Source organism: Taudactylus pleione, unplaced genomic scaffold, assembly GCF_031769625.1.
Source record: "Taudactylus pleione unplaced genomic scaffold, aTauple2 ptg000109l, whole genome shotgun sequence".
NCBI lineage: Eukaryota > Metazoa > Chordata > Amphibia > Anura > Myobatrachidae > Taudactylus > Taudactylus pleione.
This window is the reverse complement of record NW_028284511.1, coordinates 5,973,500-5,991,522: the sequence shown is the minus strand read 5'-3', so window position 1 is coordinate 5,991,522 and position 18,023 is coordinate 5,973,500. Positions and strand designations below refer to the sequence as shown.

The following is an 18,023-nucleotide window of genomic DNA, read 5'->3' as shown; positions in this document are numbered from 1 at the left end:
TTTCAAGATGTGTAAAGAGGGTAGCAGATCAAATTATAGTTATAGAGCACAATGTGGCTTTACTGCTTGTTACGCCAGCAGGATTTTGTGTTCCCAGACTGGATCTTTGTTCTGGAGTTTGTGAGGATTCTGGGCCTGATTCAGAGCCGGACGCTATTTGCGCTCGCTTGTTCAGAAAAAGGGGTTGGCTATTTAAATTGACCGTTCGCTCTTTGCGGTCTGTTGACGCCTCTATGTCTGAACGAGCATACAAAACATGCGGTCGTTATTTTGTAAAAAACGCCCCCTGGCCGCTCGCATCATATGTCATCTCCGCTATTTATTAGATTAATTGAGTACATCAAAAGGCGTATGAACTGCTCGCTATTCTTGTGGTTGCATTTTCCTACCGCAATCATGCGAGCAGTTCTGGCTAAAAGACACCCAACTGACGTGGTCGATGACGCTGCTTTGTTAATTATGCACTCCCATTAAACGCCCGTTTTGACCGTTTGGCACGCCGGCGTTCTGATCTCCACTCCCCGTTTTCTAGCATCTTCCCGTTACCACCCACAAACGCCTCACTCTGTCATTCAAATTAGCAGGCATTCGCTATTTTGCGAGCACACGATTTTCGACCGCACTGACTGGTTCGCGCATGCATACTAAAACCCGTACGCATGCGCAGATGAGCGAACATCGCTCGGAGCGAACGAGCAGCCGCTTAAGAGCGGCTCTGAATGAGGTCCTCTGAATGCAAGAGACTGTGCGGTCTGATGAAATTTCTACGCATGGAGTAAAGTTAGAATCAGGCACTAATGAGTAGGTTAGCGTCTCAATACTCGTAGCAGAGTTGATTGGAACTCCGAGTTGGAATTACTGGATGCTTTCTTATATCCGTCCAGTGTCGCTGTTCTGGGTAAACATCGGTACCATCGACACACATGCAGCATTTACAGCAAGTCTGACCTGCAGCAGACACTGCAAGTCTCTTCGAACGCAGTTGGCTCTCAAGCTGCATATGCAATCACAGTGGATAATTTATGCACGCCCAAGCAACAGCGTTTCCCAGGAGTGGCCAAACCAAGGGCTGCGCCCAAGGACGCAATTTCCTGGACCGCAAGCCGGCCATCCTGGGTAAGATGAGGCTTACTCAGCTGACCGGCGCTGTCCACCATCATGACCGACGGTTGCAATGGTGATCCCCCCTGAGACATGGGTTCGCAGTGCTGGGATCGCAAACGCAGCAGGGGTGTCATACACCTCCTACAGCTGCATGTGCATATTAGCAAGGATGGCATTGCAAAGCTGCTTGCATGCAGTTTTGCAATTCCATCCTAAGCTGTATCACCCCCATAGTGCATTAGGTACTTCGGATTTGCTCTTTTGTGGCAAAGAAATTGGTATAAATTTGCAGATAAAGCATAACAATGCATGGCCCGGGTCACTTGTATCATTTTGTCTTATTTACACGGACTGCATTCTTTTTCCTCAATAATTCATCTTACTTTGCTAATAGTGTACTAGGGCCCTGATTCAGAGCCGCTCATAAGCAGCCGCTCGTTCGTTCTGACCGATGTTCACACATCTGCGCATGCGTACGGATTTTAATACGCATGCCCGAACCAGTCAGTGCGGCCGAAAATCGTTTGTTCGCTATATAGCGAATGCCTGCTGTTTTGAGTGACAGGAGGAGGCGTATGTGGGTGGTAACAGGGGAAGGTGCTTGAAAACGGGGGTGTGGAATTAGATCGCAGGCGTGCTTAAAGGTCAAAACGGGCGTTTTAAGGGAGTGCATAATTAATACAGCAGCGTCATTGACCACGTCACTTGGTTTTTTTTTACTCCGAACTGCTCGCAAAATAGCGGTTGAAAAAACCAGCCACAAGAATAGCGAGCAGTTCATACGCTGTACGATGTACTCGATTAATCTAATAAATAGCGGACATGACGTATGGTGCGAGCGGCAAGGGGGCGTATTTTTCAAAATTACAACCGCAAGTTTTGCTCGCTCATTCAGACTTAGAGGCGTGAACAGACCGCAATTAGCGAACGGTTCATTTGAATAGCCACCCCTTGTTTTAGAATGAACGACCGCAAATAGCGAGCGGCTCTGAATGAGGGCCTAGGTACTTCGGATTAGTATTTTTGAAACAAAATAATTGGTATAAAGTTGCAGATTAAGCATAACGATACATAGTCTCTGCTATTGGGCCTATCTTTTGCCTTTTTACCTAGATTGTATACATTTTCCTCAATTTTGCTTTTCAGTTCCCTTATAGTGTACTAGGTACTTGGGATTAGTATTTTGAAGCAAAATAATTGGTATAAAGTTGCAGATTAAGCATAACGATACATAGTCTCTGCTATTGGGCCTATCTTTTGCCTTTTTACCTAGATTGTATACATTTTCCTCAATTTTGCGTTTCAGTTCCCTTATAGTGTACTAGGTACTTGGGATTAGTGTTTTGGCGCAGCTACATTGCAAAGTCCATGGTGCGGTAAATGTGGCTGTTTGGCCCGATTTGAGGATAGGTGTATGTGAGCACATCTGTAACAATCATTTTTTATTTTTTTTTACTTTTTTATACAATTATCACTATCTTACAGAAATATAATTTACAAAGACAGTGTGGTATCACATGCCAAGTAAGACTTTTAAAAGCTATAAAAGTTTTTTACAATCACAAAACAACCATGTTCCCAATAAGTAATGTAGGACTTTTCCACCACTCTATCTAAGAGTGTGACAACGTAATCTAGAACTGAGGACTTACCGGTGTAACATATCCCAGTACATCACCAGAAACATGACGCTCCTCTACTTTTTTGGCACAGTAACTTTGGTGGTCAATCACAATGTCTTTGGCCTTGATGTCGGTGGTAACCAATCCTCGGGACTGCACAGAAACATCAGACAGGCGAGACTGCCGAGACAGAACAAATATATATGAGAGGGCACAGACACCTGTTCCAGCTTTTCATCAGTAATCTATAAAAGATGGTTCAAACCATTGCCATAATCATCTACAGAGAAGCATGCCAGCTGCACATCATGGACTAAAAGGAATCACAGTGCAGTAGTGGGTATACAGTATGTCACTATGCATTCTATAGGCCTGATTCTGACCCCCTCGCGAGCGCTGTTCGCTTGCAAGCGGGTCATGGTGCCGAAGTGCGCATGCGCACGATGGAGGGAGTTCCGTTGTGCGCATGCGCGAGACCCGGCGAGCGACGAGGAAGTCGTCGCTCCGGGTCTTGCACCAAAGGGGGAGTGCTGTCGATGGTGAGTGACAGCACGCCCCCTTTGGTGGGCGTGCCGGGGGCGTGGCTGCCAGACGGAGGCGTTCCCATGGGATAGAGCCAAAATCACTCCAGGGTTTGCGGTCACCTAGACCCTACCGCAGGGTCTCGTCGCAAGCCCGATGGTCGCGATGGTCTTGACCTTCGCGACCATCATCATGGACGCTTGCTATAGCTGTGGGTGGTAACCCACAGCTACGCGAGCGTCCATGAGGCCGCTCCAAAAACAGGTAGGAGGGCCCTGATTCAGAGCGAGCGCTCTGGTCAGAGCGTTCGGCTCTGAATCAGGTCCTATGTTCCATATTAAAGAATGATTATTAACACTCAGGACTTTATTTTCAAATTATCTGTTCAAAAACAGGCTGTATCAGAAGAGTTACATGCACATTAATATTATTTTGTATAGTTCTCTAGCAAATTTTGTATTACTTAGTCAAAGGCATAGAAATAACCCTTCAGTGTCATTGTACTTCAACACATAGGGGCAGATTCAATTAGCCGCGGGATTTTCCCGGCGGCCAATTGCCGCGCTGGACCTATTCAATTAGGGGGGATTCCACGCACGCGAGTCCCCGCAGTCGGACTTTACCTTGCACCTCATGTAGGTGCGAGGTAAAATCCGTGTCAAAACGACCAAATCGGCCTCGCGCGCGAGGAAAAAATACATTGTTTACGCTGAATCAATGTGTTTCCGCGCATCCCGATTTTACGGCGCGGGAAACAGGCTATTTAATTGAATAGCTTTTCCCCACGCTGCGGGAATTTAGGCCGGCAATTAGTTGCATGGTAAATCCCGTGGCTAATTGAATCTGCCCCATAGGGCTAAGTTTACTATACAGTGCTTTTAATGACTGGTTTTGTATTTAACATTCTTGCCCCTTTCATTCCAGCAGTCAAGACCTATGTTGTGGCTTTGAAAAGTGCTGCTTAGTAATTTCCCCCATAGCGGCTCATGTACATAAACCACGACACGAGGGAGGCCGTTCAGTGGCTTTAACAAAAATGCTGTATTCCCCCAAAATAACAACATGTTCCATGTTAACACTGTTATCAGAGTTCAGATGGGATGACACTGAAATGTGTGATCTTTATGTTACTACAGTCACTTCTTAGGGTTTCAGATGAAGCACGAGGAAACCTCTGGTGTGCAGTGTTCAAACACTTCATATGATATTCTAAGGATAGTGTCCCACAGGAGCTTTAAAATATATGCATCTGAAGCGCCTAATACCTCCATTGCTGTATTTTCTCACCCCAGTACAGAGCCTATTTTTTGGTGTTTGTTCTTGTCTCATTCCAATATCACAATTTTTTAAAGCAATACCTATACAAATGATAGGGGCTCTTAAGAACCACTTCTTTATCAAAGCTTTCCAGCTCTCATGCTAACCTACTGCTCCATGTTCCTTGCTCACTGTCTCTCCCGTCACCCCTGTCCGTCTCCCACTCACCTTTAGGTTGTAAGCTCTTATGAGCAGGGCCCTCTTCCCTCATGTGCTTTCCCTTCCATGACTTATGCCAGGGATGGGGAACCTCAGGCCCGGGGGCCGTATAAGGCCCCCAAGAATCATTTGGTCTGGCCCTCTGAGCTTTTTTTTGCTAGCCTCATCTTGCTAGCAGGGTGCCTAGACTGGCAACCTGCAACCAGAATCTATGCAGCAGTGCCGCCTGGAGGGTCCTTAGGACGCTTCAGAAGGTTACACCACTGCCCTTACAGCTCCCCGACGCATCCTCAGGATACTCTGGGCATTGCTGTAATCACCGGCCATTGTGACCCCACCCCTGTGTGACGTCACACTGAGGGGGCGTGGCATGCACCAGGCCCTCAAATAATATTATATATATCAAAATGGCCCTCGGCAGAAAAAAGGTTCCCCACCCCTGACATCATCACTTTCCCACTGTCAAAAACAACCTTGGGTTCTACCACCCTGCTGCCTATTTGCGTGCTATGACTGCTGCTGCAGAAATGTTTATTATCCTTGCGCATGATTCAGAGTTGTACGCTAATAACTCCCCCTGTTGCATTTGCGATCCCAGCACTGTGACAGGGGTCGCAGGCTGGGATCACCATCGCGACCATCGGTGGTCGATGGTCACGAGGGTGGTCGCCTGCCAGCTGAGTGAGCCTCAGCTTACTCAGGCTGGTCGCCTTGCGAGCCCAGCAGACTGCGTACGTCCACGCACTCCAGAAAAATGGTGCAGTCACGCCCCGTTTCTGGGAACACCGGCCGACACTGCTCCCGCACCACCCCTTAACTGCCTCTGCCTCTCAACCAGACAGCAGCATTCAAGGGCTTGTGTGCGTCTTAGCAGGATCCATTCTGCACACTCGCAGAGTGGGTCCTGCACACGCGCAGATTCCCAAACATCGAGAATCTGCGATCAGCAGTGCACTTGCGTGCACTACTGATTCAGGCCCTGAAACTTTATTAAAATTAACTACAAGCAAATGTCTTTTTTTTTTTCTTCTAGACATCACAAAAAAATACTTTGTTTTTCTTCCATTTTTCCAAAATTGCAAAAAGATTCTACGTGTAGGTTTAAAAATTGTGATGCATTTTTTATTTTGTTTTTGATAATTAGTCTGTTTCAATGTAAATACTCGATTAGCTGCCGTAGTTTACCGCAGGTTAATTGATCGCCCGGGGCCATCAATTAGCCCCACTTAGGTGAAAAGACCCTGTTAACGGATAGGCTTGTGAACTCATCATTGACTCTATGCATTTACGCCCGTTAACGACTTCTAGCGAGTGTTAAAAAGGGGCTTGGGTGAAAATATGTTTCTAATTGAATAGCCTCAGGCGATAAATCCAGATAACCTTTTTCACCCCTGATAACTTTACGGGGCAAATTTAATCTCCCCTAATGTGTGCCTGCTCTGTCTGCCCTGCAAAGCCTACCATGGTGTCAGTCATCATGTGCCTGCTCTGTCTGCCCTGCAAAGCCTACCATGGTGTCAGTCATCGTGTGCCTACTCTGTCTGCCCTGCAAAGCCTACCATGGTGTCAGTCATCGGGTGCCTGCTCTGTCTGCCATGCAAAGCCTACCATGGTGTCAGTCATCGGGTGCCTGCTCTGTCTGCCCTGCAAAGCCTACCATGGTGCCAGTCATCATGTGCCTGCTCTGTCTGCCCTGCAAAGCCTACCATGGTGTCAGTCATCGTGTGCCTACTCTGTCTGCCCTGCAAAGCCTACCATGGTGTCAGTCATCGGGTGCCTGCTCTGTCTGCCATGCAAAGCCTACCATGGTGTCAGTCATCGGGTGCCTGCTCTGTCTGCCCTGCAAAGCCTACAATGGTGTCAGTCATCGTGTGCCTACTCTGTCTGCCCTGCAAAGCCTACTATGGTGTCAGTCATCGTGTGCCTGCTCTGTCTGCCCTGCAAAGCCTACCATGGTGTCAGTCATCGTGTGCCTGCTCTGTCTGCCCTGCAAAGCCTACCATGGTGTCAGTCATCGTGTGCCTGCTCTGTCTGCCCTGCAAAGCCTACCATGGTGTCAGTCATCGGGTGCCTGCTCTGTCTGCCCTGCAAAGCCTACCATGGCGTCAGTCATCGGGTGCCTGCTCTGTGTGCACTGCAAAGCCTCTCATGGTGTCAGTCATCGTATGCCTGCTCTGTCTACCCTGCAAAGCCTACCATGGTGTCCGTCATCGTGTGCCTGCTCTGTCTACCCTGCAAAGCCTACCATGGTGTCAGTCATCGTGTGCCTGCTCTGTCTGCCCTGCAAAGCCTACCATGGTGTCAGTCATCATGTGCCTGCTCTGTCTGCCCTGCAAAGCCTCCCATGGTGTCAGTCTTCTGGTGTCTGCTCTGTCTGCCCTGCAAAGCCTACCTGGTGTCAGCCATCGTGTGCCTGCTCTGTCTGCCCTGCAAAGCCTACCATGGTGTCAGTCATCGAGTGTCTGCTCTGTTAGAGAATCACCACTCTTCTAACAAAGAAGGGAAAGAGCATTGTAGACTTATTTAACAAAGTATAAATGTTACAGATATTTCATGCATATTACTCAGTTCTGTAATAGTCTTTGACATATATTAATATCAAAATGTGGCTTTAAATGCTCCTTAAACTGCACTACCACCAAGTAAGAGGGGGTAATGGAGGACTTCCGCCACCCTCACAATACTAGCCAGAGACCCAGGTAAAACTGGTGCTTATTTTATTTACAGCCCCGGTCAGCGTGAACGAGAGAAACAATCACATCCTCTCCTCCACCATTTTATATGTTGGCAAACTAAACTGATTTGCCAGTCCTGTATTACAGAATCGCCAGGGCCTTGATGAAAAGGGCCATTACTGCTTGCAGACAACTGTGGGGCTAAAGCTAAGGATGAGGCCAGGCACTAACACCCTCTATTAAATGTAAGAGTTCCGCTATAATGTTTTTAGCATCCTGTGTTTGGAGTGCAGTCGTTTATATAGTGCCGATGTTATTGTGGTAGTCTGCTGGCAACATTCTCCCTGTCCATACATTGAAAAGGACATTAAATATAAAGAGAACTAAAGTGAGACTACACAATGTGGTACTAAGTTATCCTCAAATATGTTACATTTAAATAAGGCCCTTTAAAGCCTTCTAACTTTATCTATGATGTGGTTTTGAGTCTGGGAGGGGCAGCAATACACTGTTACTGACACGTACCATTGAATAAAGAACAGTTGACGTTGCTATTTTCTCTTGTGACACCACTAATTGGAAATGGGTTTTAAACAGGGGCACTAAAACCGGAGCCTGTCTATGTCAGGTACCTGTCTGAAATAGGATGTGAAGGATATTTGCCGCCTCTCTGTCTCATTTGGCTATGAATGCAAATAAATAAGGATTATATAACTACAGTACACTTACTTGGCGGCTACAAACTAAAAGCCTAACCACTTACAAAGCGTGTATTTGATTTTTAGATACAGTATTATTGATTAGGCCACCCAGTTTTGTCTCTATGCTAGACGCTGCAGTATCTACGACCTTACCTTTGACTCCAGGGGCTTTGAGGAAGCTTTCTTTGAGTCAGTCTTTGACAAAGTGGTATCAGCCCAGTGGCAAGTAACAGTCACCCACAGTAAAACATGCACCAGCCTCATTGTTTCACAGTTGACTCACTGCAATGAGAGAATATGGACAGTGACACAGCAGATACTAACCAGAGCCCTGATTTTTGCTACTGGAGTGTGGGAGGGAGCCTGACACAGAGCTGGAGGCAATGTCTGGCCATCTAACCCCTTCACTGCTACAAGCAGCAGCTGCTTGTATATACAGTATATAGGCTTGTAAACTGGGATACTGATCTTTACTACAATGCATGCATGTCCCTGTGCTAACTCTAAACTCCTCTCAACTCAGGAAAAAATGATAGGATGTTTGCCCTATAGACAGGCATCTGAACTGGGATTTTATTTTAGTTTTACACGGTTTGTTTGCGTTTTCTTGCACATTTAGGGGCATATCCAATTGACCGCAAGATTTTGCCCGCAAACAATTACACAGACCTTGGTTGCGGGTAAAATCCCACAGGAGGAATGTAGTATAGTGTGTGTGGGGAGCAGGTGCAGAGTTAGCGGCGGAAATGTAGTGTAGGTAGTGTGTGTGGGGAGTGCATGCAGTGTAGTGTGTATGGGGAGTGCATGCAGTGTAGTGTGTGAGGTGAGTGCATGCAGTGTAGTGTGTGTGTGTGGAGAGCAGGTGCAGTGATCATGGCGGTAGTGTAGGTAGTGTGTGAGGGGAATGCATGCAGTGTAGTGTGTGTGGGGAGCAGGTGCAGGGTTAGCGGCGGTAGTGTAGGTAGTGTGTATGTGGGGAATGCATGCAGTGTAGTGTGTGGGGAACAGGTGCAGGGTTAGCGGTGGTAGTATAGTGTAGGTAGTGTGTGTGGTGAGTGCATGCAGTGTAGTGTGTGTGGGGAGAAGGTGCAGTGATCATGGTTGTAGTGTAGGTAGTGTGTGTGGGGAGTGCATGCAGTGTAGTGTGTGGGGAGCAGGTGCAGGGTTAGCGGTGGTAGTGTGTGTGGGGAGTGCATGCAGTGTAGTGTGTGTGTGAAGCAGGTGCAGGGTTAGTGTAGGTAGTGTGTGTGGGGAGTGCATGCAGTGTAGTGTGTGTGGGGAGCAGGTGCAGGGTTAGCGGCGGAAATGTAGTGTAGGTAGTGCGTGTGGAGAGCGGGTGCAGGGTTAGCGGCGGTAGTGTAGTGTAGGTAGTGTGTGGGGAGTGCATGCAGTGTAGTGTGTGTGGAGAGCAGGTGCAGTGATCATGGCGGTAGTGAAGGTAGTGTGTGAGGGGAATGCATGCAGTGTAGTGTGTGTGGGGAGCAGGTGCAGGGTTAGCGGCGGTAGTGTAGGTAGTGTGTATGTGGGGAATGCATGCAGTGTAGTGTGTGGGGAACAGGTGCAGGGTTAGCGGTGGTAGTGTAGTGAAGGTAGTGTGTGTGGGGAGTGCATGCAGTGTAATGTGTGTGGGGACCAGGTGCAGGGTTAGCTGTGGTAGTGTAGGTAGTGTGTGTGGGGAGTGCATGCAGTGTAATGTGTGTGTGGAGCAGGTGCAGGGTTAGCGGCGGTAGTGTGTGTGGAGAGCGGGTGCAGGGTTAGCTGTGGTAGCGTAGTGTAGGTAGTGGTTGTGGGGAGTGCATGCAGTGTGATGTGTGTGGAGAGCAGGTGCAGGGTTAGCGGCGGTAGTGTAGTTTGTGTGGGGAGCAGGTGCAGGGTTAGCGGCGGAAAAGTGGTGTAGGTAGTGTGTATGTGGGGAATGCATGCAGTGTAGTGTGTGTGGGGAGCAGGTGAAGGGTTAGCGGTGGTAGTGTAGTGTAGGTAAGGTAGAGTGTGTGGGGAGTGCATGCAGTGTAATGTGCGGGGAGTAGGTGCAGGGTTAGCGGTGGTAGTGTAGGTAAGAACCTCCCCCTAGTGCCTAAACCTAACAGCCTCTTCCCCTAGCCTAACCCTAGCCTTCCTTGGGGGGGTGCCTAACCTAACCTCCCCATCCCCGGGCTAAGTGAATACTTACCCCGTCCACGACTAACTGGATGGCGGGGGTCGGGGAACCCGTGTAGGTAGTGTGTGTGGGGAGTGTAATGTGTACGGTGATCAGGTGCAGGATCAGTGGCGGTAGTGTAGATAGTGTGTGTGTGGAGGGCATGCATTGTAGCGGGTCGGACCCGGGTTTTTGGTGGAAAAAGTTATGGTAAAACTTACCTTTGTTAACTGTCTTTCTTCGAAGTCCATAGGGTCCACAGGGAGACTTTGGGGTGTAGGTGGTGGATGAGGACACCGGGCACCACGCAGTTAAAGCTTTAGCTCCCAGGATGCACCGGTCCATCCCCCTATACCCCGCCCATTAGCCAGAGGCACCTCATTTCGTGACATGCCAAAGGACGGAGGAGAAGAGAGAAGGAAGACTGGTACACACAAGAATCACACACTCACGGAGAAGAAGACGGGAAACCGGTGACCAGAAACAGAGCCCATATGAAGCCAGGTGCGTCAGGGCGGGTGTCCTGTGGACCCTATGAACTTCGAAGAAAGAGAGTCAACAAAGGTAAGTTTGACCATAACTCATTTTCTTCTTCAGGGTCCATAGGGCTCCACAGGGAGATGTCCCAAAGCAGTCATTTAAGGGTGGGGACGCTCCTGCACTGAGAGGAGAATCCGGCACCCAAATGAAGCATCCTGAGAGGCAAATGTATCAAAGGCATAGAACCTCAGAAAGGTATGGAGAGGACCACGTGGCCGTCTTACAAAGCTATTTAGCTGAGGTGCCATGGCGAGCTGCCCACGAGGGACCCACAGAGCGAGTAGAATGAGCAGTAACAGTGGCCGGAACAGGAAGGTCTGCCTGCGTGTAAGTCTGTGAGACAGTCATTCGAAGCCATCTAGCCAATGTTTGCTTGTTGGCTGGCCATCCCTTCTTCTAAAATCCATAGTGCACAAATAAGGAGTTTGATTTCTGAAAGGAACAGGTACGGTCCACATATATCTTGAGGGCATGGACCACATCCAAGGAGTCCTCACCTGCCGAGAGGTCTTGTGATTGAAAGGCCGGGACTACAATTTCCTCATTAATGTAGAAACTAGTAACAACTTTTGGGAGAAACCCAGGGCGAGTCCGAAGTACTGCCCTATCCTGGTGAAAAATTAGAATTGGGGAGTGACAGGAGAGCACCCCTAAATCTGACACTCTTCTGGCTGACGCTATAGCCAGAAGAAAAAAGGGTCTTTGCTGTTAGCCACTTCAGTTCCACAGAATCCAGGGGTTCAAATGGAGGACCCTGGAGGGTACGAAGAACTACTGACAAATCCCAAGGAGCCACTGAAGGGACAAGGAGTCAGATCCAAGTTCCAAGTTACCCATTCCGCTCTACTCCAGTACAGAGTCAGATCCAACTCCAAGTTCATTCCATATTGCACCAGTCCGAAACCAACTCCAAGTTCCAAGTTCACCAGTTCAATTCTCATTACTCCAGTCTGGAGTCCAAGTCCTAGTTCTTCAGTCCGATCCACATTATTCCAGTCCAGAGTCAAGTTCCAAATCCGTCAAGTTCAAACCTCGTTACTCCTGTCCGGAGATCCAGTACCAGTTCACTTAAGTTTCAAGTCTACATTTTCTTTTCCAGTTTCAGCGATTATTGGAAGACTCTTTCCTTCAGTCTATTCAGCTAATCTTCCTGCCTGTCCCAGTCCAGTTCCTCCAAGTCACCTACTGATATCCTGTCCAGTTCAGCAAGTCTTCCTGCCGGTCCTGGTCCGGTTCCTCCAAGTCTTCTACTGGTTCCACTCCAACTTTACAAGTTTCCTGTTCCTGTCATTTATCACCAAAGGCAGTTCTCACTGCTATACAATTATTTTGCAAATAGAGCTATTTACCTCAACCATGGTTCCAGTCAAGCTGGTCTCCGCTGAATCCAATTCAACACCTGAGTCAGGTAATTCTCAGACTCCAACCGTGACACCACCTCTGGGAGGCCCCATCTGTTCACTAGGAGTTGAAACACCTCTTGGTGAAACGACCATTTCCCGGGATGCATGTCGTGACAGCTGAGGAGTCTGTTTCCCAATTGAAAATTCCCGGAATGAACACTGCAGAGATGGCCGGGAGGTGACCCTCGGTCCATGTCAGAATGCGTGACACTTCTGTCATTGCTGCCCGACTTCAAGTGCCTCCTTGATGGTTGATGTAAGCCACTGTTGTGGCATTGTCAGACTGAACCTGTACAGGTTTTCCAGGAAGTATGTGCTGGGCCAGTTTGAGGGCCCTGAAGACAGCTTGAAGTTCCAATATGTTGATTGGCAGGGTTGATTCGATCGAAGTCCAACGGCCCTGAAAGGAGTGTGGACCGGTCACTGCGCCCCAGCCCCGGAGACTCGCGTCCATTGTTAGGATTACCCAGTCCGGGATCCAAAAGGGGCGACCCTTGGCTAGATGAGATGGCTGTAGCCACCAAGATAGAAACAGACGCACCTCTGGAGAGAGCACCATCATCTGAGCTTTGATCCGATGGGGTAACCCATTCCACCTGGAGAGGATCAGCCTTTGCAGGCCTGGAATGGAAATGAGCATACTCCACCATGTCGAAGGTGGACACCATGGATCCCAGAGCCTTCATTGCTGAGTGGATCGACACTCGGCGACTGTGGAGACAGCTGCGCACTCGTAGCTGAAGTGTGGAGATCTTGTCTGATGTCAGAAAGATTCTCTGATCCTGAGAATCCAGCAGGGCTCCCAGATGAATCATTCTTTGTGAGGGATTCAGGGAGGACTTTTTCCAGTTAATTAACCATCCGTGCTTGTGCAGGAAAGCAATAGTTAGTTGCATACGGTGGTGAAACACCTCTGGGGAACCTGCTAAGAGCATGAGGTCGTCCAGATATGGTAGCAGTCGGACTCCCTGACCACGCAGGTGGGCCGCCATGATAGCCATAATTTTGGTAAACACCCGTGGAGCTGTGGATAGTCCAAAGGGCAGAGCTTGAAATTGGAAGTGTTGCTGTAGTATAGCAAACCGGAGATATCGCTGATGAGAGGGCACTATAGGTACATGTAGGTACGTGTTCTGAATATCCAGAGATACCATAAAGTCCCCAGGCTCCATAGCTAGGATGATGGAGCATAGGGTTTCCATCCTGAAACTTGGCACTCTGAGGAATTTGTTCAGGGATTTGAGGTTGCGGATAGGCCGATGAGACCCATTTGGCTTCTGAACCAGAAAGGGAGTAAAATAAATAACCAGTCTCTCGCTGGGATAGTGGGACTGGCCTTGTTCGGGTCTGAAGGACGGCCTGTGTAGAAAAACTGGTGGGGAGGCCGTCTGAGAAATGAGAGGGTGTACCCATGAGAGACCACTTCTCTTACCAAAGCATCCATGGTGGTTTGACACCAGCACTGGGCGAACTGAAGAAGTCAGCCTCCCACTCTGGGATCCCCCAGAGGGAGGCCCATCCCGTCAGGCTGAGGGTTTATCCTCTGGTTTTGAAGCAGGGCGTCTGGTGTTCCAGGTCTGCTTGGTCCTGGGTTTGGCAGCCCTCGTGGAGGCTGACTGCCTAGGAAAGGACTGGCCTTTAGGCTTTCCTTGAGGACGAAAGGACGTAGATGTAGTCCTAGGCCTTGTAGTAAAAGTTGCTGAAGGGAGAAAAGCAGTTTTTGATGCTGCCAACGTGGTTACAATTTTGTCACGGTCTGGACCAAACAAGATCTCCCCAGGGAAATTACATGACAACTGGCCAGACCCTTGATAACCAGTCCTTAAGAGCCCTGTGTTCTATATAGGGTCAGAGATCAAAGAAGGATTGCTTATACCAGAGACACACAGTCTTGAAAGATGTCTATTCCCCCACCTAAGTCCATGGGTATGTTTATTGACACAAGTCTGTGATGCCAAACCTCTCAGCTTCACAAAGAGCGGAAGGTATAATAAAGAACCCCTGCCCAAATGACCGAGAGACTCTGGAGCTCCAGCTAGAGGGACAATACACTCTGAGCTGACAAGGGTTAAAATCACCCCTTGTGTGTTAAAATCACAAGGCAGGGAAGCAGGCATAAAAATTTAACACCCTGGTAGTTCAGTGTTCATTCTGAGAGGCTATCGATAGGTACAGATGATCCGGAGTTTAACATTGGGACTGCCTCATCCCACAACCACTTAAGTGACGTGGTTTATTCCATTTTATTTCTGATTTGCAAGTAATTGTGTGAATCCTTTACCATTATTATATGCTAGTAACTTTTTGTAACTAAGCTTTGAAGATATTCTTGAATTAAACATTGCTTCTAGTTCTGGGACTGTGTTATTATGACCAAAGGCCTCATATGGCTCATGTTACCTATTTTTCTATGTATTGATAATTGTGTGTGCAGGTGGAAGCAGAAGCCTACCTTATGCTTTAGCATTAAAGATTTCCTCTGCTGGTGGCAGTTACCCGGTTTATTTAACCACACGTGCTGAGGTGACTTGTAAATGTCACGGGCGGCGATTCTCAGATTGGTGTATCTGGAGGATCGGTCGGCAGGATCCGTGACAAGCGCAACATGTGAATTCAACTGCAGAAGGTGTTTCCCATTTTGCACAATGAGCCACTGGAAAAGGGTAACATGAGGTCAAACGTTTTTGTGGTTGAAACCTCTTACCAGGCCATTGCCAGGCTGCAGCCATGTGTTCAGCTAGTTGATCCGATAGAGGGAATTCTGCTAAAGCCACTTTCTGTTGTTTAAACAGATAGTGCTTGGATTTAGGAGCTGGCTCGTCATCTCCTATTAATAAGAAGGATCTGACAGCTAGCACCAAGGCAGGAATATTAATCTTTGACCGACTCTCATCCTCCTCCAGAGGGGAGTCAGTGTTAGAGGGATCAGCATCTTCTGCCTCCTCGGATGATACCTCAGAATCTGAGAGTTGATGCTTAAAGGGCTTACTGGGTAGGGGCTTCTCAACTTGCAACATGTTTTGAAAGGCATTAGATGTAGCCACCAGACTCTGTACTGAGCTAGAGAATAGGTCTACCCATGGTGGGGGCACATGAGGTACCCGTTACGCCTGAACCTGTTGTGGCAACACCAATGGGGGAATTACGGCCTGCTGCCATAACCCCATAGGGGGAATAAAAGCCGGAACCTCTAGGCGGTCCACAATAGTGGCCAGTACCTGAGAAAAAGAAAACCCAGGGGGGCTCTTGCACAGGCTCTAGGTGGTCTGATGGGCCTTGTGGGGTATAACACTTAATTCATAACCCATCTAGTATCAAATCCTCCTCACTTAAGCCTGCAGCACATACGAGCACATTGCCTCGTAATTTGCATGATAGCAGTATGGGTGCAGATGCCTGCTTGTTACCCTTGTCTTTGCTAGACATAGCTGCAGAGTAATATGGCACTGGGTATGATGCAACCACTGTGTATGTAGGATATTAGTAGGAATGCAATATACTGGTCCTGTCTTATGCCTGGGTAAGCTTCAGGAGCACACAGCCCAAATATGGCACAGTGCTACGAACAACTGTATGTGACAAACCTCACAAATAGTTGTATAGATGTGAGGCACAGAATAAACCCTGAATATACCTGTATGTTAGGGCAAAGTCAGAAATAAGGGAAAGATATATGCTGACAGTAGATGATAGAAACAGACAGGCAGCGCTAGCATAAGTCACATACAATGCAGAAATAACAGATAACTGCAAACTGGCACTACAATCAACTACACAGACTGTAGCGCCACATACGCTGACTCCAGGGAGAGGTATGTAGGAACACCGGACCCTGCGTATCCCTGAGAGAGCTGTGGCTGTGCCTGGAGAAAATGGCCACCGAAGACCTCAGAGGGGGCGTGGTCGGAGGAGGAGAGCAGCTCAGGGAAGCAAGACCTCAGGGGAATGGCGCCCTGAGCTGAGGGGCTGCTTTAATGGGGAAAGCGGACCTCTCCATGCTGATTGTTTACCCACCGGGAAGCTGGATTCCCGCTCCATATGTACCCTGGTGGTCTAGTGGATCACGATGGACGGAGCCTGTGTCCACACTCAGCTCTCCTGAGACCGGAGGTATGACTGCCAATGCGCGGGTCACTGCTAGAGATGACCCACCTAACTTGTCCCCTTGCGTCCGGGTTGTAGTCTGGGTCTGTCCGCGGGGCCGCTTAGCAAAAACCCGAGATGCCCACCGAAAGCCCAATACAAAACTGGCGTTGCAGCGCCCGGAGGGGTGACGAAGTGGCAGAACAGACATCCTGTGGACAGTCTGCTGCTGAGCGCACACAGGAAAATATATAATAAATAAATCATAAAAAGAAAAGCTATAATGGTGACCCAACTTCGGCTGGGCACCGACAAAACTGAGGTGCCTCTGGTTCGGGGGCGAGATATAGGGGGATGGTCCGATGCATCCTGGGAGCTAAAGATTTAACTGTGTGGTGCCCGGTGTCCTAATCCACCACCTACACCCCAAGGTCTCCCTGTGGACCCTGAAGAAGAAAGGGGTATTATTAGAACGCTATAGACAAGGGTAAGGGTTTATTTCTGATATAAAAAGTACCACGTCTAGTCATAATTAAATATATATAATACTTCAATTGTATTTTCAGCATTTTTAAATCTAGAGTGGAGTTGAATCCCCTGAAAATCACTGGTGGACAAGGACAGCATTGCATTTAAAATATAAGTAAAATAGTAATTAAAAGATAATAGATATTTATCCAGTTATATAAACACCTTTAGGCTGATAATGATAGATAGCATCCAGTATAGTTAATAGGAGAAATGGCTGTGTGCAGTTGACTAAGCAATATAATTAAATAATACAATTAGGTAAAAATAATATAGTAAAAACCTGTTCCTTTGATTGACAGCTGGTAACCAATGAATGCAAAGCCTGCACATTTCCAATGGCGGAACAGCTAAATACCTGCATGTATCTCCTGCACAAAATCACTGCTTATTTTTGAAGAGCTGCTAACCAGTTAAATGTAAAGAAATATTATTGGGTCTGAAAAGCCAGTTTGTTATATAATTCACAAGTGTTAAACCTTTAATAAATGACTGTACAGCTCCCCATGTATTTGGTGAAACGTGTCCCATAGTGAGCGGTATCACAAAGAACGGCACAGCTGGTGAGTGCCAACCAGCACAACACGGGACAGCTGGTGAGTGCCACTCTGCCATCCAAATCAGCATTAGCACGCCAGGACTACAGGCTCAATGTAACTTTCCATCTCACCCAAAAAAGGGAGCTTCCGTGTTCTGTTTTACTAACCTGATTCATAGGAGATGACACTGTCTGCTTTCAATAAAGTTTAAAACAAAAAAAATTAAAAGAAACCGTTCCGCCCTCAACGAGTGAACATTGTAAGGGCAACACTTCTCGCCATCATTGAATGGGGTAGGCGGAGACCTGTGGGCTGGGCAGGGCAGCAGCATCCACTTCTCCTGGTTGCTTGCGTTCGTGCTTCGTTCTGACATAAATAAATGTGCTACAATATTTATTATTTCAGAATTATTTGACATATCGTGATGATGGCGGTTGTTTTGCACAAAGACAGGGTCATGTTTGGTGATACACGAGCATGGTAGACAGATGTGTTTCTTATATAAAGCCACAAACCTACTGATGTTTTTATTTACATGATGCAAATACATTAGATATAATGGCAAATCATTGTTTCTATTATTACCATACACATTTTAAACGTGAATCGAAAATGTTAAGTTAGATATGTATATTAGCATTAAATAATGCATCAGAAATACACATAGGTATTGGTATTCAGGGCCTGATTCAG

The 18,023-nt window shown here is 47.7% G+C and overlaps 1 protein-coding gene across 2 annotated transcripts in view; it reads right to left on the bottom strand.

The window, feature by feature from the left end:
- The window catches only part of CHID1 (chitinase domain containing 1), a 580,147-nt gene extending 562,492 nt beyond the window's left edge, over positions 1 to 17,655 (bottom strand). The window contains exons 1-3 of one of the 2 annotated variants that reach the window (XM_088471050.1): positions 17,498 to 17,655; positions 8,254 to 8,382; positions 2,757 to 2,906 (exon numbers count right to left, since the gene is read on the bottom strand). In XM_088471050.1, the coding sequence (XP_088327176.1) occupies positions 2,757 to 2,906; positions 8,254 to 8,364 (261 nt within the window). In that variant the 5' untranslated portion in view covers positions 8,365 to 8,382; positions 17,498 to 17,655. Of the gene's footprint in view, positions 1 to 2,756; positions 2,907 to 8,253; positions 8,383 to 17,270; positions 17,411 to 17,497 lie in introns of those variants that run through there. The other variant, XM_088471051.1, reaches the window with a different exon arrangement.
- Positions 17,656 to 18,023: the final 368 nt, after the last annotated feature.